At 46.9% G+C, this 17,845-nt stretch overlaps 1 protein-coding gene across 13 annotated transcripts in view; it reads left to right on the plus strand.

Annotated features, from left to right (window-relative positions):
• Rbpms (RNA binding protein, mRNA processing factor) overlaps positions 1 to 17,845 on the plus strand; it is a 143,477-nt gene that overhangs the window by 84,340 nt on the left and 41,292 nt on the right. For all 13 annotated transcript variants that reach the window (XM_048456564.3, XM_087900751.1, XM_048456565.3 and 10 more), the window contains one exon: positions 8,623 to 8,773. In XM_048456564.3, coding sequence (XP_048312521.3) covers positions 8,623 to 8,773 — 151 coding nt within the window. The remainder of the gene's footprint in view (positions 1 to 8,622; positions 8,774 to 17,845) is intronic.

Below are 17,845 nucleotides of genomic sequence, written 5' to 3' on the forward strand. Positions count from 1 at the left end.
CAACTGATGATCTCATGGAATTTGAATCTAAAGACCTAGGAAAACCTCCCCAGGACCGGCGCAGCTCACCACTCTTTACCGAGAGCTCCATTAGTGCTTCCTCCCCCGGGTACTGTTTTCTGTTGCTACTGCTTACAGTAACCAACACTGTTGGGTCAACTCAATTGTTCAGTGCTTGGGTTTACTGACAATTGGGCAGGAAGTCACTTTCCTGACCCTCCCTCCAGACTTACCACACTGTTTGATTTCTTAAGGCTTCCAGGAGAGTACTACTGCCTCTGTAAAGAGAAAGAAGACATGGTTAATAATGTCACCCATGTAGTCGGTGATAAGACAGGCATGCGGAGATTAGTGGGTAGACCAGGTCGCGAAGAAGCTGCTTGTAGCTGTGCAGCAGCCTTGAGTGTTTGCTGGGAAAACCAGTAGATAATAGCAGAACTCCAGAATATGAGATTTTACAGCCAGAAACCATGAAGTTGTGCAACAGAAGGGATAGTAGACATTAGTTTAGAAAGACCATTGATTGGCTCAGTAGCAAGCCTGGCTTTGGCTGGGGGACCTTTTCCTCGGGTTTCTTAATTGTTTTCTGGGATCTGTGCTGGGTGTTCTGTTGATGTTACCCTAACAGCATGGGAGTCAGATGATTCTTAAAAAAGATCTGCTTTAATCTTCACGTGTGTGCGTGTGTGTCTGTCTGTGTGTGAACATGAGTAGTGCCTATGAAGGCCAGGGGTGTTGGATCTCTTGGTGCTGGAATTACGGAGGTGATGCTGACATCAAACTCAGATCCTCTGGAAGCGGTACCTACTCTTAGCTGAGCCATCTCTCCGGCCTTGAGTTAGAGGTCCTTAAGGCTAAGGAAGAGCCAAGAAGCTTACTATAAAAGGAACCATTTTCCTATATTATGGTTCTCTGTGTGACTTCTAGTACAAATTACTCTGTATTTGAAAGTAAGAATGGATTGGTTGGGTAAAACACTTGCTCATTAAGCAAGAGCTGTATCTTTCCCCCTTCGGCACACACACCTGGCTGGGCTGCTTCTGGAACCCATATTCCTTAAAGCTGAAGAGGATTTGAAGTTGGGTGTAGAGAAGGAAAGTCTGAGCAAGATGAACCTGGGGCATGTTCTCTACTATAATTTTTGTTTGATGTACACGCGTCTCAGAAACACATGGATCACTGGACCGTGAAAAAGCAAGTGAACATTCCAACAGGAAATGGTCATCACCCTTAACCTGAAGAAGCAGGGAGGTATGCTGCTCACCAGTAGAGGCAGTTTCGTAGGACTGCTCAGCTGAACACACAGTAGAATTGATGGGTTGGGGTGTGTTGGCACACCATGTCTATCTATCCAGGCATTCGGGAAGGGGAGACATAGAGGACTAGGAGTTCAAGCCAGCCTGGGGTACATAAGACCCTTCCTATCGGTAAATTCATTAGAATTTGGGGTTGGGGGTTAGAGCTTACTAGGGAATAGTGATTTTCTTTAGCGAGTTTTTAATCTTGCTAAAAAGTGGTTTAAAATGGACTCAGAAGGATGCTCAAGGACCATCTTACAAGAATAACAGGGCCAGCAGGTTGTGATTCCTGGCAACAGCCAGAAAGAGGGAGTTGGAGAAGAGGAAGAAAGCCCTGTCTCTGACTTAGAGCACAAGAAAGCCGAGGAGGTCTGCCAGCAGCTGTGTGGAGGTGGTAGGGGTCTTCAGAAGAGAGACCAACCGTAGACTGTCTGGGCAGCTTGCTTAGGATTTTGGCTGATGGCCAAGGAGATAAATAGGCAGACAAACTACCAGATTTAGTTAGCAGTGAGGGCTGCTCTTGTGGGTGTGTGAGCACATTAGAAAGATACTAAGAACTCAGCATGCAGAGTGGTTTCCTGTCGCTCGATTGACAGGCCTACTTCAATAACTTAAACTAACTCCTAAGGGGAAAAGCAATAGCACGCCTATGTAACGTCACAGTCATGCCTCCTCCCAGAGTCGGAGGTTGGATGCGGAGCTCCTGATGCATTGTAAATAGTAGCTGTGTTGTATGTTCTGGGTAGTGACGGGAAAGGAACTCACTCTGCCGGCCTGTTCAGTGCCAGCTCAGAGAAGGGGCTCTTGCCCTTTTATTGTTTTAATGTCTTTTTGTTTTTAAAAGTAGGGATTCACTGTGTAGGTCCTGCTCATCTTGAGCTCAGTGTGTAAACTTAGCTGACCTCAGAATGAGAGCTATCCTCCTGCTTCAGTCTCCCAAGCACTGACACAAAAGGCATGCACTACCATGCACAGCTGATTTATTTATTCCTAGTTTATGTGTATGAGTGTTTCGTGCATGTGTGTGCAGACCCACAGAGGCCAGTAGAAGGTGTCAGGGTGCTAAGATACCCTGGAGCTGGAGTTATGGTAGAGAGCCACCATATAGGAGCTGGAACTGAACCCTGATCCTCCCCTTTGATTTGGGTTTGGGTTTTTTGAGACAGGGTTTCTCTGTACGTGTGCTGGTTGTCCTGGAATTGACTGTGTAGACCAGACTGGCTTCCAACTCAGAGATTACCTGCCTCTGCCTCCCCAGTACTGGGATTAGAGGTGTGCGCCACCATGCTCGGCCTCAATTGCCATCCACAGTGACCTGGGCTTTCCTACATCAGTCGAGATAATCCTTCACAGGCATGGCCACAGGTCAGCCTGAATTGGGCAGTTTCCCACTCCAGTGTCTGTCTTCACACCTGACTCTAAGTCATGTCAAGTTGACAGTAAAACTTAGTGCGCCACACATTGCTGTTCTGGAGATTTTTAGCCTTTTTTTTTTCTTTTTTTTTTGAATGATGATAGATATTCTCAGTCTACCATCAGTTGAATCCATGGGTGGGAAAGCCTCCAAGACAAAGTTTGGGTAGAATGAGGCTGTCAATCATAAATAATGAATTATAATCACACAAGACAAATCTGTACATCAGTACTGATGTGAATGGCTCATAAAGGGTCTAACTGAAAGGTTTTCCTGGGAATAGGAAGTACCATGTGGAAAGGGAATGAGCCATGCCTTGTGGTAGTGCGCTCCTTTAGTCCCAACACTCAGGAAACATAGGAATCTCCAGAGTTTGGACCAGCCTAGTCTGTGTAGTGAATTCCAGGTCAGCCAGGGAGAACTGCCTCGTGAGACAAAATACACTACAAAAAGGGAATGATTAGTTTACTACAGCGCCATTCATGCCGGTGAGAATCGGAAGTAAGTCTTCCACTGGTAGTGGTCTTCCTGAGAAGTGGGGTGTTTCTAAAGTCTGAGAGGACCATTCTGGTAAGGCATTTCATTGTTAGAAGAGCTAACCAGAACTGGTGGCCTGGAATCCTAGTGCCGTGTTGCCTGAGGTAGGTCCTCTCTGAGTTTGGGTTGCAATGATAAGTTATCCCTAACCAAACTCAAAGACAAAATTTTAGTGACCCCACACTACAGGAAATGTGGCAAGTGATCAAAGCTCCTGTCTCTAACGGGGGTCCAAAATGACATCGTGTGCCTGCTGAAGTAATGCTGAATATAAGTCAGAAGCTGCGCATGTAGACACGCGTGCGTGCACGCACACACATACACATGCACACACACTTCAATTAGAAAGAGTTTATAAGACAAAGTTGGTATTAAATGTCAAGGAGATGGAGCGGGTGACAGATAAATGCCCTGTGTAATTCTTGAATAGGTCCTGGGTCAGAAAACACAGAATGGTTCTTATTTTTAGGAAGTCAAGCTGCAGTAAAGTTAATGCATTACTCATAAAACTTAAATAGTGGTAAAAGTTATCGAAAGAGGCAGAAGAGGAGTAGAAAGATAAAGTATGTGTGGTAATATGTCAGCATCTCAGGGACTTGTGTGTGGAATTTCTTGTGCTACGTACCCGTTCTCTAAATTGGGAGTAATTTCTCAGTAACTTTTAAAAAGATAGGCAGGCAGGCCAGCCGGCCAGCCAGCCAGCCAGCCAGCCATGACACGTGTGACAGCCAGAGACCAAGGTTGTGGGGTGATTTTTGTTCCCACTTTCACAGCGGTTCCAGAGATGGAACTTAGGTCATCACATGGCAAACACCTTTATCTACTTTATCCATCTCACTGGCCCAGCATAATTTTTTAAGATAAACAGAAAATGCCAGCTGAGTGTTGTATGCCTACCATGGCCCGCTCTGGGCAATGTAGCCCTCCATAAGGAACGAACACACACACACACACACACACACACACACACACACACACACACGCCCGCCTGCCCGCCCCAGGCAGGGCTTCTCTGTGTAGCCCTGGCTGTCCTGGAATTCCTTCTGTAGACCAGTCTGGCCTCCAACTCAAGTTCTGTCTGCCTCCCAAGTGCTGAGACTAAAGGCGCCACCTCCCACCCCCCTATAAGGAGGAACCCTTCAAATGCCAGCCTCAGACGTGCTCCTTTTAAAAAGGATTTGTTTTATTTATTTTGTTCTTGCCACGGCATGTCCGTCCATGGAGGTCAGAGGACATCTCATGGAAATAGAGGAGAAAACCTCTCTCCGCTGTGGGTGTTTGGGATCCAACTCAGGTTAGGGAAATTTGCAGCCAGCAGCCTTACTGATCATGTGATTCATGGCCATCATGCGAGCCTTGTCTTTCCCTTTTCTGGAAATAACTATGTCGGATTTTATCAATTACAGCTTTAAATTAAAGTATGTAAGAATTCAAATAACCCAATCTGTGCTTGTCTCTCTCTCCCTTTTCTACACAACTTAATATAACCAACCGACAAGTTTCTTTTAAGTGTGTGTGTGCCACTACTGCCTCATTCTTTACTGGTTTCTTTCCTCCCTCCCTCCCTCTGTAAATGATTCTACTACCCCTAAACTCCCTACTGAGGACTGATAGGCATGCTCACTATGCAGCTTGGGCAGACAGTTAGACACAGACTCTGTTTACTGCACTGGTTTTAACCCCTCTCCCAGGCATTAGTGTGCTACAAAGAACCCCAAATGGACAACTGCTCTCCATGAGAGGCAAGGCTCTGGCCACCTTCGTTTTTGTGTCTTCAGGGTTTCAATCCCAAGAAAGATGGTTCAGTCACTTTGGGAAGCATCTATCCCTTAAGTGATCAGCTGTGGTCAGAGAAGCAAGGGCACAGTGCACAGACATTGGTCCCCCGGTACCTGGTCTGGAGAAGGACCCCTTAGGCTGCTTTCTCAACCAACTGCCCTGATGACTTCCTGTCTGGTCTCTGAGATCCTGTTGTGGATTCTCATGGAGCTCATCTTTCCCACCACAGTAAAAAGACCACTGGCCGCCATGAATCACATGACCACTGCATAGGTGGCCACAACATCACTCAACAGTCTTGGATACGTCGGTTTCCAGTCCTGTGTCAGAAATGCTGCATCCAGAAACACAGTGGCCCAGCACTGCAAACAAAGCAAGCCCCTCACTTGGTCTTGACGGCACTGCTGTGTGGGGACCCCAGCCCCACGTGGACTGCAGAGCCCCCAGGGCCTGACCAGCCCCGGTGTGACCTCACCTTTGCTTATGCCCACTCCCTCTGCCGTTTGTGGTTCACTGCCTGGTGACCTTTGGCCCTTTGCTCGTTCACCATGCTTTCCCTGCTCTCCCAGGCACTTAGCTTTTCATGAAACTGCCCTCGCGTTCTCTGCCGCACAGTAGACTACCAAGGATCCAACGTTGTCTGTAGCCTTGTGTCTTCATACACAGGCTGCCCTGTTCAACCTCCAGGATATACCTAACCCGGATTGCTGGAGACTGTGGCCCCTGTAGCAGCTGGATTGAGTGGCTTGTAAAGATAATATCTTTATCCCCATGTTAATGTTGATATCTAGAACAGGTCTTTTTCTGATCTGTGTAAACTCCCTGCCATTTGCATTTTGAATAGAAAGGGTCTTTTCACCTTAATAGCGTTTTGATAAATTGTTAGCTGGAGGGGCCGAAGTTGATTCTTAGCAGCAGAGTCCCTCCTTCCTTTGGTTGTCCTCTCACCTCCACATCATTCATTACCACATTTCCCTAGCCAGAGAGGGATCTTACTAGGCTTTAATTAAAAGCACAAGGTATTTCCTCCCATGGCATGCTCGCGCTCTCTCTCTCTCTCTCTCTCTCTCTCTCTCTCTCTCTCTCTCCTTTCTTTCCTTCCCTTCCCCTTGCATGTTCTCCCTCCCCCAGCTCATCATCCTGTACCATTTAAAATGTTTGGGACTTGGCTAATCCCTATGGATAGAAACCTAGTGGAGCAGGATATTGATTACCAAATATGGTATTGCTGCTAAAGATGCTGGCGGAATGTGACTTGTATTCTGAGCCTCTGGCCTCCCAATAAGCTGCCAAACAAATTAGGTCATTTTAACTTCTGAGCTTTTCTGTTTTGTTTTGTTTTTGTTAATAAGATGCTGGAACTTTGATTTGGAACATGATGTTGATGTTATTTTAACTCAGACAAGAGAAAGGGTATGAGAAGGGGGCAGGGAGGAGGGGGACTTGCTCCAGTATGTTTTAGGTTGGCTGCACAAGGGGCGAGTACAGTGATGGCCTTGGATTCTAGAACTCCAATAAGTGAGCTGAAGCATAGGGTTCAGAGGTTCTACCCCAGGAGGCTCCTGAGAGGACCCAGAATGAATGCGTTTGTTACTAGGTCTCAGGTTGTTGCAGGCTCAGGCTTTAAAAAGATGCTTCCAAAGAAAGTTGGTGAGGACCGCTGAAGTGTCTGCTGCAACTATTGTGTGTCTGCCATGCTTTGGTGCAGATGTGCAGGGGAACACAGTTGCCTCTCCGCAAAGAAAGACACTTCTTTAGTCCATATTCGATGCAAGGGTAACTTTACCTACCGTTTGTTTGTCTCACTCTGTAGCCCAGGCTATCCTTGAACTCACGCCCATAATCCTTTAGCTTCAGCTTCCTCCCAAGTGCTGAGATTATTGATGTGAACCAGTGCTAATAGGTTTGACAGAGGATAAAGTGTGTCTTGTCTGTTGGCAGAACGGAAGCAATGCTGCTTCAGACTTGTGTCTCCTCGTGTGTGTTCTTGTGATACAATCCAGAGGTTTACCGATTAAGGACCGCAGCGTTAGCTTTGGTCCATGTTTTCGTTTTATTTCACAGAACTTCTCTCTTTGACTTTGGTTGGGTCAATTTCTACAAGTGCAACGCTCCCTGCCCCCTTGCTGTGTTTTTTAAGCCTTAATGGTTTTCTTTCCCCAAAATAATCAAGTCAGGAATAAGTTCTTCACACTTGGGACAATCTCTGGGTTGAGACGCTGTTGTTTGGCCGCAGCTGACGACTTCCTCCCTGTTCCTGTATTATCAGGTTTTTCCTTATGTCTTCGGAACTGAACTTGTGAAGTCAGAATCGTTCATTCTGGTCTCCAGATAGTCTATTACTTGTGGAAACAACCCTAACTTTTCTTATAGTGAAGGAAGGTGGGGAGTGGCGGGAGGGATGCTATATATACCGTACTCATGAAGTTCTCAAAAGAGAGGGATATAGAGACCATCGGGCCCACATAAATGAAAAGCTCGTGTTCTTAGCACACCCCACTTTTAGGACTGAGACAACGAGGAGTCCAATCTGGAGTGCCTTTTTGATGGTAATGTCTAGGATTCCTGGCATGGAATGGATTTCATTAGGCTCCTAGCTTTGCTCGGTAATGGAGACATTCTTGACGGAGAAAGTCCTGAAATCTACTTGATGTAAATCTCGTAGTTTAGACTGCCTGGAATCTGTTTCAGTGAAACGTGGTTTTTGTTGTTGTTTGTGTTTTTTCAGGACAGAATTTCCTCTGTGCAGCCCTGGCTGTCCTGGAACTCACTGGCCTTGAGCTCAGAGTTCACCTGCCTCTGCCGCCTTCCAAGTTGCCCCTCCCTTCCAGGTGCTGAAATTGAGTGCCACTTAGCCTCTGGCTGAAACGTGTTTTCGTTGTTTGTTTTTGTTTTGCTTTTTTAAAGGTCCCTGGCACTGGTGGGAACTAACCTTACTTTTCTTTAAGGCCTGTGGAGTCTTTTGTTTCCTTGTACCTTGCAAGCCAACCATAAAAGAAGTCAGGATCTTTCCACTCTGAGCCTATCAAATTCATGCAATGACTGGAATTAAATAAAAATAGTTACATTTAAAATATTGCAGCTGTTTAATTTCTGTGTTCCGAGTATACAGGGACTTATATTACCTTTGTAAAACAGAATCGGAGACAGAGTTCTTTTTCTTTATTTATAGGTAGCCGACAGTAAAAGCCCTAAAGAATTTCATTGTTTATAATGCCATTTAGAGTGCGGCCTGCTTGGGATTTCAGGTGTCAAACCAGCGCGGCCCAGCATGTCTCTCTCTGGATCGGTCACGTTTCCCAGCCGCAGTTTTTAAGCTGTGTTATGAATTGGCTGGTCTGCATTTTAAAAGGCAGGCCAGACGGTGTCCAGGAGGAGCAGGGATGTTTGCACGTCCACGTAACTGAAGGTTCTGATGGCATGAGCTACACTTGCCTGCCTTCTGGCCACATTGTAGTGTAGGTTTTGCATGTTCTGTGTAAATACTGAGAACAAGAGTCCTTGCTGGCCTTGTTACATCGGCCAGAGTTTTACATGTGTGTTTATTTTGTCACCATTCTGGTTTACATCTTCCATTTGTTCTTTTTCCCAAAGGGCATACGCTTCGATCCTGAAATCCCGCAAACACTACGACTAGAGTTTGCTAAGGCAAACACGAAGATGGCCAAGAACAAACTCGTAGGGACTCCAAACCCCAGTACTCCTTTGCCCAACACTGTACCTCAGTTCATTGCCAGAGAGCCATGTAAGTTGATCTGCTTTTCATTTTGGAAACAACACCAGCAAAGAATTATTACGCACTGCTTGTGAGATAAGACTGTGGGATGCCAAGCTAGCTGCTTCTTGTTTTCCATTTCGGTGATGAAATTGCTTGTTCTTCCTCCCTAAATTCTGAGGACAGCATTCTTGTTGGTGATTGGCCATCCTTTAAAAAAAGAAAGAAAAAAGGGCTCAGCTTGAACAGAACTGCACTTCCAGATAGATTGTCATTTTCTGGGTTCCCTTGACATGCCATTGGCCACCACGAGTGTCTTCTTCCCTGCCCCCATCCTTGGGAAGAGCAGCTGGCTCTCAGTGTTCGCTTTACTCTGCTGAAGGACATTAGTTCTTTGGCTTCAGAAAAATATTAAAAGTAGAAGAAGCAGATGTTCGGGGGCAAGCCGTCCTGTTTGGAGAACTGCGGGGGAGCAGATGCACAGGCTCACGGGGAATTTGTGGATGGAAGCACTCAGAGCTTAGCATTAAGAGACTGGTAAAGTTTTAGAGAAATTTAGGTTTCCTGTCTTGAATTGTTTATGTAAGGACGCTGGCTAATTGTTGAGCAGGATTTTTACCCCACATGAACGAACTTACGCCCTTAGCTGTGCAGACCCTGACTTCTGCCCTCGAGTGAAAAACTCAAAAGGCTGGCTTCATTTTCTTCCCTAAGCTCAGTCAGCGCCAGAAGCAAGGTATGAGATGAGCTTCAGTTTTCCTTTCATTACAGAACTGCATGTGAGTTAACATGGCAGGGCACTTGGAGAAGTCCAGGTTATGCACAGTTATCTGGAACATTCTGTCTCATGGTTCTCGGTCTTTCCAAAGCACACAGTTCTGATTCTCCTGCCTGCCTCCCCGGGCAGCACCCTCCTCAGTGTAGTCAAAGGGCACGTGGGCTCCTTGCTCACCGAGTGTCGTGTGCACATTGAATTCAATCAGATCCTCCTGGAACCTAATTCTGTGGAGCCCAGCGGGCTGAAGAAAGCTGGGGCCGACCATGGGAACCGTAGATAACCGTTCGCCCTCTGCCAAGAACGAAGGTTTTTACAGAGCCAGAAAAGAAAGACTTAACAGGGAGAAAATTTAGTTTGCTTTTTCATGTCCTAGGTAACTTGAATGTTGAGGAAGGAAATCTAAATAGAACTGCATCCTCTCCGAGTAGTTGCAGGACAGGGAACGGTGATAAGGACTTCTCTCGGGTATTTCATCCTGACCCATTCAGACCTGGGCTTTGTGACACACATACTTACTTAGGTATTAAAGGAAGTGGATGAGTAAGTTGAAACTTTGGATTTTACTCTCTGAATTCTGGAAACGTTTTCATCCATCTTTGTGTCTGGACATATCCAAACAGGAAATGTCACCCTAGCGACAAACCAACCAAGCTTCAGCCTTCCCTCTCAATGCTGACTGCTCTTCTTAGAACTCAGACCTATGGAGCAGGTGGCTCTAGCAGAACTGCCGGGACTGCTCCTGGCAAAACAGACTTGAAGCTGGGTGTGGTAATCAAACCTGTAATTCCAGCATGGGGTCAGGGATGAGGTGGTGGTGAGATGAGGCAGGAGAGTGGCCACAAGTTTGAGGCCAGCCTAAGCTATGTAGTGGGTCTGCCCCCACCCCATAGCCCTGTCCCCTCAAATCAACCAAAGAACTATTTTTGAAAAATCAGAGAGTAGCGTTTTCTTGAGAAAATTAAAGTTAGTATGCTTTTTCTTTATATAGCTCCCTTTTACGACAGCGACCCTGACAAACAGCCCTCTGCAGCGACTCGGCTGACCTTGACATTCGCTAGTGTTCCCTCTGGGAACTGTGATTTTTTCCATGCCCTCTCCGCTTTCTGAGAAGCACCCCACAGACTAACAATGCCCGAGTGAATGTGGACTGGTGGGTCCAGTTACATGGTACAGCATTGATCTGTTTAGCGACCTGTCAGGTGGACATGGCAATGGGCTCAGAATTCGGGGGTTGGAAAGCCCAGAGGGCTTGTGTCGTTTGCGATGAGGAACTGGCGTGAATGCCGCTTTTTGTCACTGCTCTCACGTGACTAGTCTGGCAAAGTGCGCTGTCACCTCTAGAGGAAGCGTGGTCTCTGTTTGATTATACAGCAAACATTCACCTGCACTCAGCTCTCAGTCGATACCTGTTGGACTGAAATGAGGACCCGGTGTGCTGTGTCCTGGGGAGGAAGGAGGCTATGGTTCCTGCTTGACAGAGCTGCCAAGAAGCTGGTGGCAGTCACGGCTGTCAGGGAAATCCTGGCCCCACTGTGAGGGACATGGGAGAGGTGCTACAGCATAATCTAGATAGGACCTGACTCCCACGTGTGCTGGCCATGCGCGCTCCATTCGTGCTGGGGAACAGCGGGGAACCGGGTTTTTAGAGTGTGACGTGGTGGTGGCCTTTCTGTACACCCCAGTATCCGACGGTCTGGTTCTGGCAGCTGTGGTCAAGTTCAGTGACCTGCGCAAAGGCATTTAATCTTTCTCTGCTCCTATTCGCTCAACTATAAGATGAAAGTTATGTTTTCGTCACGTGATGGCTCTAAGCTAACAAAGCCGTATCACAAGACCACCCACGTCAGGGTTAGGAAGGCAGAAATGTATGTGGGGTAGCAGGTGAATGCAAGATGTCGTCCAGTTTTGTTTTTATAGAGTATTTGGCTCGCTGTTCTTTCCCCATAGTTGATGGGTGTCAGCATTGTGTGGCTTCAGCCAATTGTCCTTTCTTACAGGTTTAGGAGAAAGAGAGAATGGTACAATTCCAGGAACGTAGTATGTCTTCCTGACTAATTTTGAGGGGTGGTGAGGGTGGTGTATCATGCAGGGTCTCCCTCTGTAGCCCTGGGTAACTGGAACTCCAGGGTAGATTAACCTGGCTTTGAATGAAGGCATTCTGCTGCTTTTCTTCCTCTCTTGTCTGCTGTGTAGGTGTGTGCCTCTGCACTCAGATTAACTGTATTTTCACTAATAAAATCATGGGTTTGAGTACACCTTTAATCCCAGCACTTGGGAGGCAGGCAGGTGTCTGTGAGCTCATGGCCAGCCTGGTCTACAAAGCAAGTTTCCGGACAGCTAAAGCTGTTACACAGAGAACCCTGTCTTCAGAAACAAACAGACCAAAACAAAAAATCAGTTTGAAGTTAGCATTCCTCATAGCTCTAATGCAGTGGTTCTGTGGGGTCGCATGTCCTTGAACTTGAAATGCAGCCAGCCTCCTGAGTACCTGGGACCTGGCCCCGCCCGCATCATCACAGTGATAGCTGTGCTCTGTGCCTGCTGCTGCTACACTTAAGGCCCCTGGAGTTGTCTGCATTTGTACACTCAACACTGAGCAGGGAGATGTGCGCCTGGAGTGTATTCACAGCATGGATTTATTTGCTTTTATGTTTCTAAATCTGGTCATAATTGCCTACTGTCTGCAAATGTGGAAGGAGCTACACTGTAAGAGTCTATAAAAATGTACAATCTTGCCAACCTTCTCCCTAGGACATAGTCTTTTGGGATACACTGAAGTGCAGGTACTTAAGAAGCATAGCTCAGATTGTCTTTCTCATCGTGCACATGGAATTTAATTGAATAAATGCTTCTGAGTTTAATTAACTGCAGTATACCTATATTGAACCTTATATTGTACCTGAAGGCAGAAGCAACCAACACCTATTAGGGTCTTTGCTCAGACTAAACAGATCTCCTTGTTGACATTGGGCCAGTTAAGGCGTGAAGATGACCTTTACCTTCTGGTCTTTCTGCCGCCTCCTCCCAAGTGCTGAGGTAGCTGGTGTTCACACTGTGGCCATTTTCTTGTGTCGCTGGGCATTGAATCCTCTGCCAATGGAGCTACTGACTCCTGGTCCTCAGTTGAGTTTTGAGAAGATTGTCAGTGGACTCCAGAACTCAGCTTTAAACTAGCTTCCTGAGTCTTGACCCCACGGGGTTTTTATTTCTGTGGGTTCCTAGCTAGGATTTGGCTCTGAATTGTGTGCACAGATGTGTGTGAGCAGGTGCATGTGCACATGAAAGTGCATGTGGAGGCCAGATGTTACCCTCAGGTGGTCCGCCGGTACACATACACATGAATTTTTAGACTCACCTTAAGCGATCCTAATGTACAGATGTATTTGGGGGTCATCAGTAAAGTACGGAATTAAACAACCTTTAGCCTGTTCCTTGTAACTCCCCCTTGTCCTTGCAGCCTCCAAAGCATGTCTGTAAGTACTTCTGTGGCTGGAAGGGCATAGCCTTAGGAAAATCAGAACCCTTCTTTATTTGCCCGCCAGACCCTGGAGCTTCCCACGTAGTACTGTCCAGGCTTATACCTGAAGAGTTTTGTGACAGTTTGGAACCGGGAAGTCCTTGTAAGTGTGAGCCAGGGTGGGGTTTAGCCTCCGTCTGAAGCTCCAAGTGACCACAAAACGGCTCTGTGCTTCTGTCTTCCGGAGAGCAGCAACACAGCATATGGCATTGCAAACTTTGAAGACATCTATCTGTCCCTTGCTTGCTCTGACAGTGAGGTGCTGGGAACTCTACTCCTGCTCTCCATAAGCTGGACCCTTTGGGAGGTGGGGACACGTCAGGGGACAGGAAGCAAAGAAAAGATTCTGACTTGTAGGTTTGTGAGGGCTAAGGGTGGAACAGCTCCCTCAGGTGTTCATGTAAACTTTTCATAGTACAGTCTATGTATAGTATGTGCATGTGTGTGATATATTCATGTGTACATGTGTGTACACCTTTGTACACACATTCACACAGGTGAATGTGGAGGGCAGAGGGCAGCCTTGGTGCATCTTACTTTCTCTGTCACTGCCTGCCTTATTTCTGAGAACTAGGGTCTCTCATTGACCTTGGAGCTGAGTGACTAGCCAGCAAGCCTCAGGGACCTTCTTGACTCTGACCTCTCTGCTGGGAGTCTAGATTTAAGCAGCAAGGACTTCACCAACCAAGCCTTCTTCCCAGTTACATGCTCTCAGGATTAAAAAATACATATTATTATGCAGGCCCAGAAGATAGCTGTCATCTTTGCCCTGTTCGGTTTTGATGCATGCACTTAGCTCTTCCCATTTCTGGGATTAGATTCCCGACACAACTTATCTCACACTTCGAAGGTGCAGTCCCTCGTAACCAGGAGGTAAGAAGGAAGTGAGCGGTACAATTGAGTCTGCAGCCTCAAGCAGAGAGATGCGGGCCGGAGCTCTGCCTTCTTCCCTTCAGTCCCCGGTCCCAGCTTCCCCCGTCCCATTCAGGGGCTTCCATCCTTGGTCAAGCCTGAATGGAAGTGCCCTCCCAGACACGTCTAGAGGTCCCTCTCCTTAGTGACGGTGAGTCGTAGTCTTGGGTAGCGTTGCGGACGGAGCCAGAGCTCTGTGAACGTGAGGCAAGTACTCGGCTGCTAACCCTGACTGTCTGATTCCATCCCTGGGCCCCAAATGCTGTCCTCTGATCTCCACACAGTTGCTTTGGCGTGCACATGGCCACACTTGTACACACACAGAATGAATGTTTTAAAAATGCATTCATTATTTCACTTTATAAAGTTTTCACGTTTTGTCCAATTTTTTCTTTTCTAAAAAGAGGCCATAAATGAAAGGTTAAAATGTTAAAATTCCAAATCTTGGTCGTATCAGATGAATCCCCTGGTAAAGGTGCTTGGTACCACACCTGAAGACCCCGTGGTAGGAGGAGGTGTGTGATTCCTGACAGTTGTTCTCTGACCACCACATGCATGCTGCAACATACAAAGGATGATGATGATTAATAATAATAATAATAATAATACCTTTACACAATCAGAAATCTTCCCACCATCCAGAAGTACCCTATTGGCATTCTGTGTACCCTTCTGCGGCACATGTGTATAAAACACAGATCCTGCTTCCTCCACCATCCAGCTCCTCAGCCTCTATCCTCCATCCTCGGAGCAGTACCTTTAAAGGCTTGAGGTGAGAAAGGGGTGGGTCCCAGCTGATGGACATTTTCTGTGCTGATTGGTGGGGGCAGAGTGGAGACTGGAGGACACTCCCCTGCCCCAAAGCTTTGAACACAGCCTTGAGAAGTTGGGCGCAGGAGCAGAGCAGTAATGAATAGTCTCTAGGTAGAGGAGGAGACTATTAATAAGAAACCAGGGCCTTAACTGTCTCATTTTGAGTAGCCTAGAAAGCCCTCGGGGCCACCCTAAGTGGATGAGAGGACATGTATCTTCGTTTATCCCTTTGTCTTACCACTTCCTACTGGTTTCTGTGGGTCTGGTGGCTCAATCCTGTAACCTCCACACTCTAGAGGCTGAGGCAGGAAAATTGAGTTGGAGGCCAGGCTAGGCTATGTTTTAAGACCCTGTCCAAAACAACAACAAAGAAAGCTGGAGGGAAACTATATTGGGGGGGCGGTGTCTTCAGCGGGTCAGAGGCAACAGGAAACAGTGAAGAAAAGTGTGATCCCTGGCATTCCAGGCCAGCCCGTGGCACAGGAGACCCTTTTCAGTGCCCACCCCACCCACACACAGCAGGTAAAGGACGGAGGCCAGGAGGGCGGTGCTCCTGGGTGGAAAGAGGGACCGGTGGCTTCTGCCTTTTATCAGCAGGTCTAGGGAGAGAGGTTGTCCTTGCTGTGAACAGTCTGAACCTGGTGATACAGGAGCACCCCAAATGACCTCTAGGGACACCAGGTACCAAGGCCCTAGAAGGCAAGGATGGTAAGACCAGCCCACACCAACGAACAGCGACAACAAACATCCTTTTAAGGGGGAATCCATCTTTCACTGAGGCCTTAGTCACTTTCGGTTGACGCAGTGAAATACCTGAGAAGATTTGACTTACAAAGGAAAAAGGTTTATTTTGGCTCAGCTCTGGGTCTGATTGGTTTGGGCCCATTGCCTGCGGCACATGCCCTTCATGGCGCGAGCATGTGGCCAAACAAAATAGTCAATTTATCACCGAGAGGCAAAGAAAGAAAGGGCATGCTCCCAGTGACCCGGAGACCTCATTAGGTCATGCTAAAAGTTTCCACCCTGTACAGTGAGTCTATAAAATGGCCTCTGGGGGACATTTCAGATCCAGCCCTAGTACCTAGCATTGACCACCTCCACCTCGCTCCTCTCTTCAAGCCTACGTGCCCCTGTAGTGGTTGGTGTTTGTGATGTTAGTAATTTAATGGTAACCTTAAAATAACAGGAGGCGGTCAGTTTTAGTGATACTGTGTCTAACGAGATGTAGTTTATTTCAAATGGAAATTAAGTTGTTATACAGCTGGCCTTGAATTCTTGATGTTCTGCCTCCAACCCCGAGAGACCACACCTCACTCAGTGTCTGTTTCGGTGTCAGGGCATGGATCTGCTGTAACTAGAAACATGCCTGTAGAACCCAAGACGGAACCACAGGAGTCAGGTTTCCATAGCTCTCATGGACCAGAAGTCCGCACCCATGTCCCGGGCTATGTCTTACCTGCCTTCTTTCTCCTAACTGCAGTGCTTAAAACCTGCATCAAAATCTCAGTAATGGCGCACGCCTTTAATCCCAGCACTCAGAGGCAGAGGCAGGCAGATCCCTGTGAGCCAGCCTGGTCTACAGAGCAAGTGCCAGGACATCCTCCAAAGTTCACAGAGAAACCTTGTCTTGAAAAAAAAAAAACAAATCTCAGCAACTCTAGCCCATCTTTTAAAAAAATCCTGGAATTTATTTGTCAGGCAGATAATTCCCCTCACCTGTGCATTCTAAACTCGGTTCACTGATGGAAGTATTCACGTGCACACTTAGTGTACAGGAGTCATTACGTTTGTGACAAAGCCTCCTGGGACTCTGGCCTTGACCCCCTTGAGATCCAAGTGTCTTCTTGCCTCAGTTGCTTGCCGGGTCTTTGTTGCCAATGACTGTTAGGAATTCCTGTTTCTTTGTCACCAGCGGCTGGTGGAAATTCTTGTTTCTTCTTGCCTTTCACCCTTGTGGTCCTCGAGTAAGCAGCTGCTGCCGCCTGTGCAGGACAGCGGTTCTCAGTGTGGTCCTCCTACCCGTTGGTGGTCTCCGACCAGAGTCCATGAAGTCTAGACTGTTTCCTCCCCCCTCAGCCCTTTCTGCTGTTCATTCCTGTTGTGCACCATGGGCTATATCCCTAAGCCCTCGCTGTCCTGGTGAGAACAGTTTCCCTTCCTAACTGTACAGTGGTGGACATCACTACTAGCCCACTCGTTCGTTCGTTCATTTATCAAGACAGGATCTGTATCCTTTGTGGTCCTGAAACTCACGCTGTAGATTAGGCTGACCTCGAACTCACAGGTCCACCTGCCTCTGTCTCCCCAGTGCTGGCTGGGATTAAAAGTGTGTGCCATCACCGCCCAGGCCTTTTTATACGAGGACAGCGGCACTGACATTTGCTAGTTGAAATTATATTCTTTACACTTTACTATTAATAAAATTTTATCTAATAATGTTGGAGTAACACCTTCCGCTGAGCTAGTAATTCAGCAGCAGACCATGTGGCAGATGAGTGAGTGAGACCTTGGTTGGTTCCCACTCCTTGCTTGGGTCTCCAGCACTACAAAGACAAATACACACGTTCATCTGTCTAACCTTGCAAGTGCACCAGTATATCACACATGTATACATGTGTGTGCGTATATGTATGTAAACAAAAATACACGCTTTTGTGATCATAAATTGAACGCTGCAAGTGTACAAGATCAGCTTGTTGTTTTAAGCATATAAAATTAAAACTTTACTTAGAAATAATTAGAAATTAAACCTTTAGGGCCAGGCAGTGGTGGCACATGCCTTTAATCCCAGCACTCGGGAGGGAGGGGCAGGCGACTCTCCATGAGTTCGAGGCTAGGGGTCTACAAGAACTATTTCCATTTCCAGTACAGGCTCCAAAGCTACAGAGAAACCCTGTCTCACCCTCCCCCCCAAAAGAAATTAAAGCTTTAATTAATTGGAAATATTGTTTAGAAAACTTTTCTATTATCATGAGTTATAGATTTCCAACTTATAGCTGTGAAAGTAGTGGATTTTTTTTTTTATTGCATAGTGAAATGAGTCGACATTTGGAAGATCCACATCGCTCACCCAGTGTTCTTT

This window comes from Myodes glareolus, chromosome 23, assembly GCF_982192425.1.
Source record: "Myodes glareolus chromosome 23, mMyoGla1.1, whole genome shotgun sequence".
Lineage (NCBI taxonomy): Eukaryota > Metazoa > Chordata > Mammalia > Rodentia > Cricetidae > Myodes > Myodes glareolus.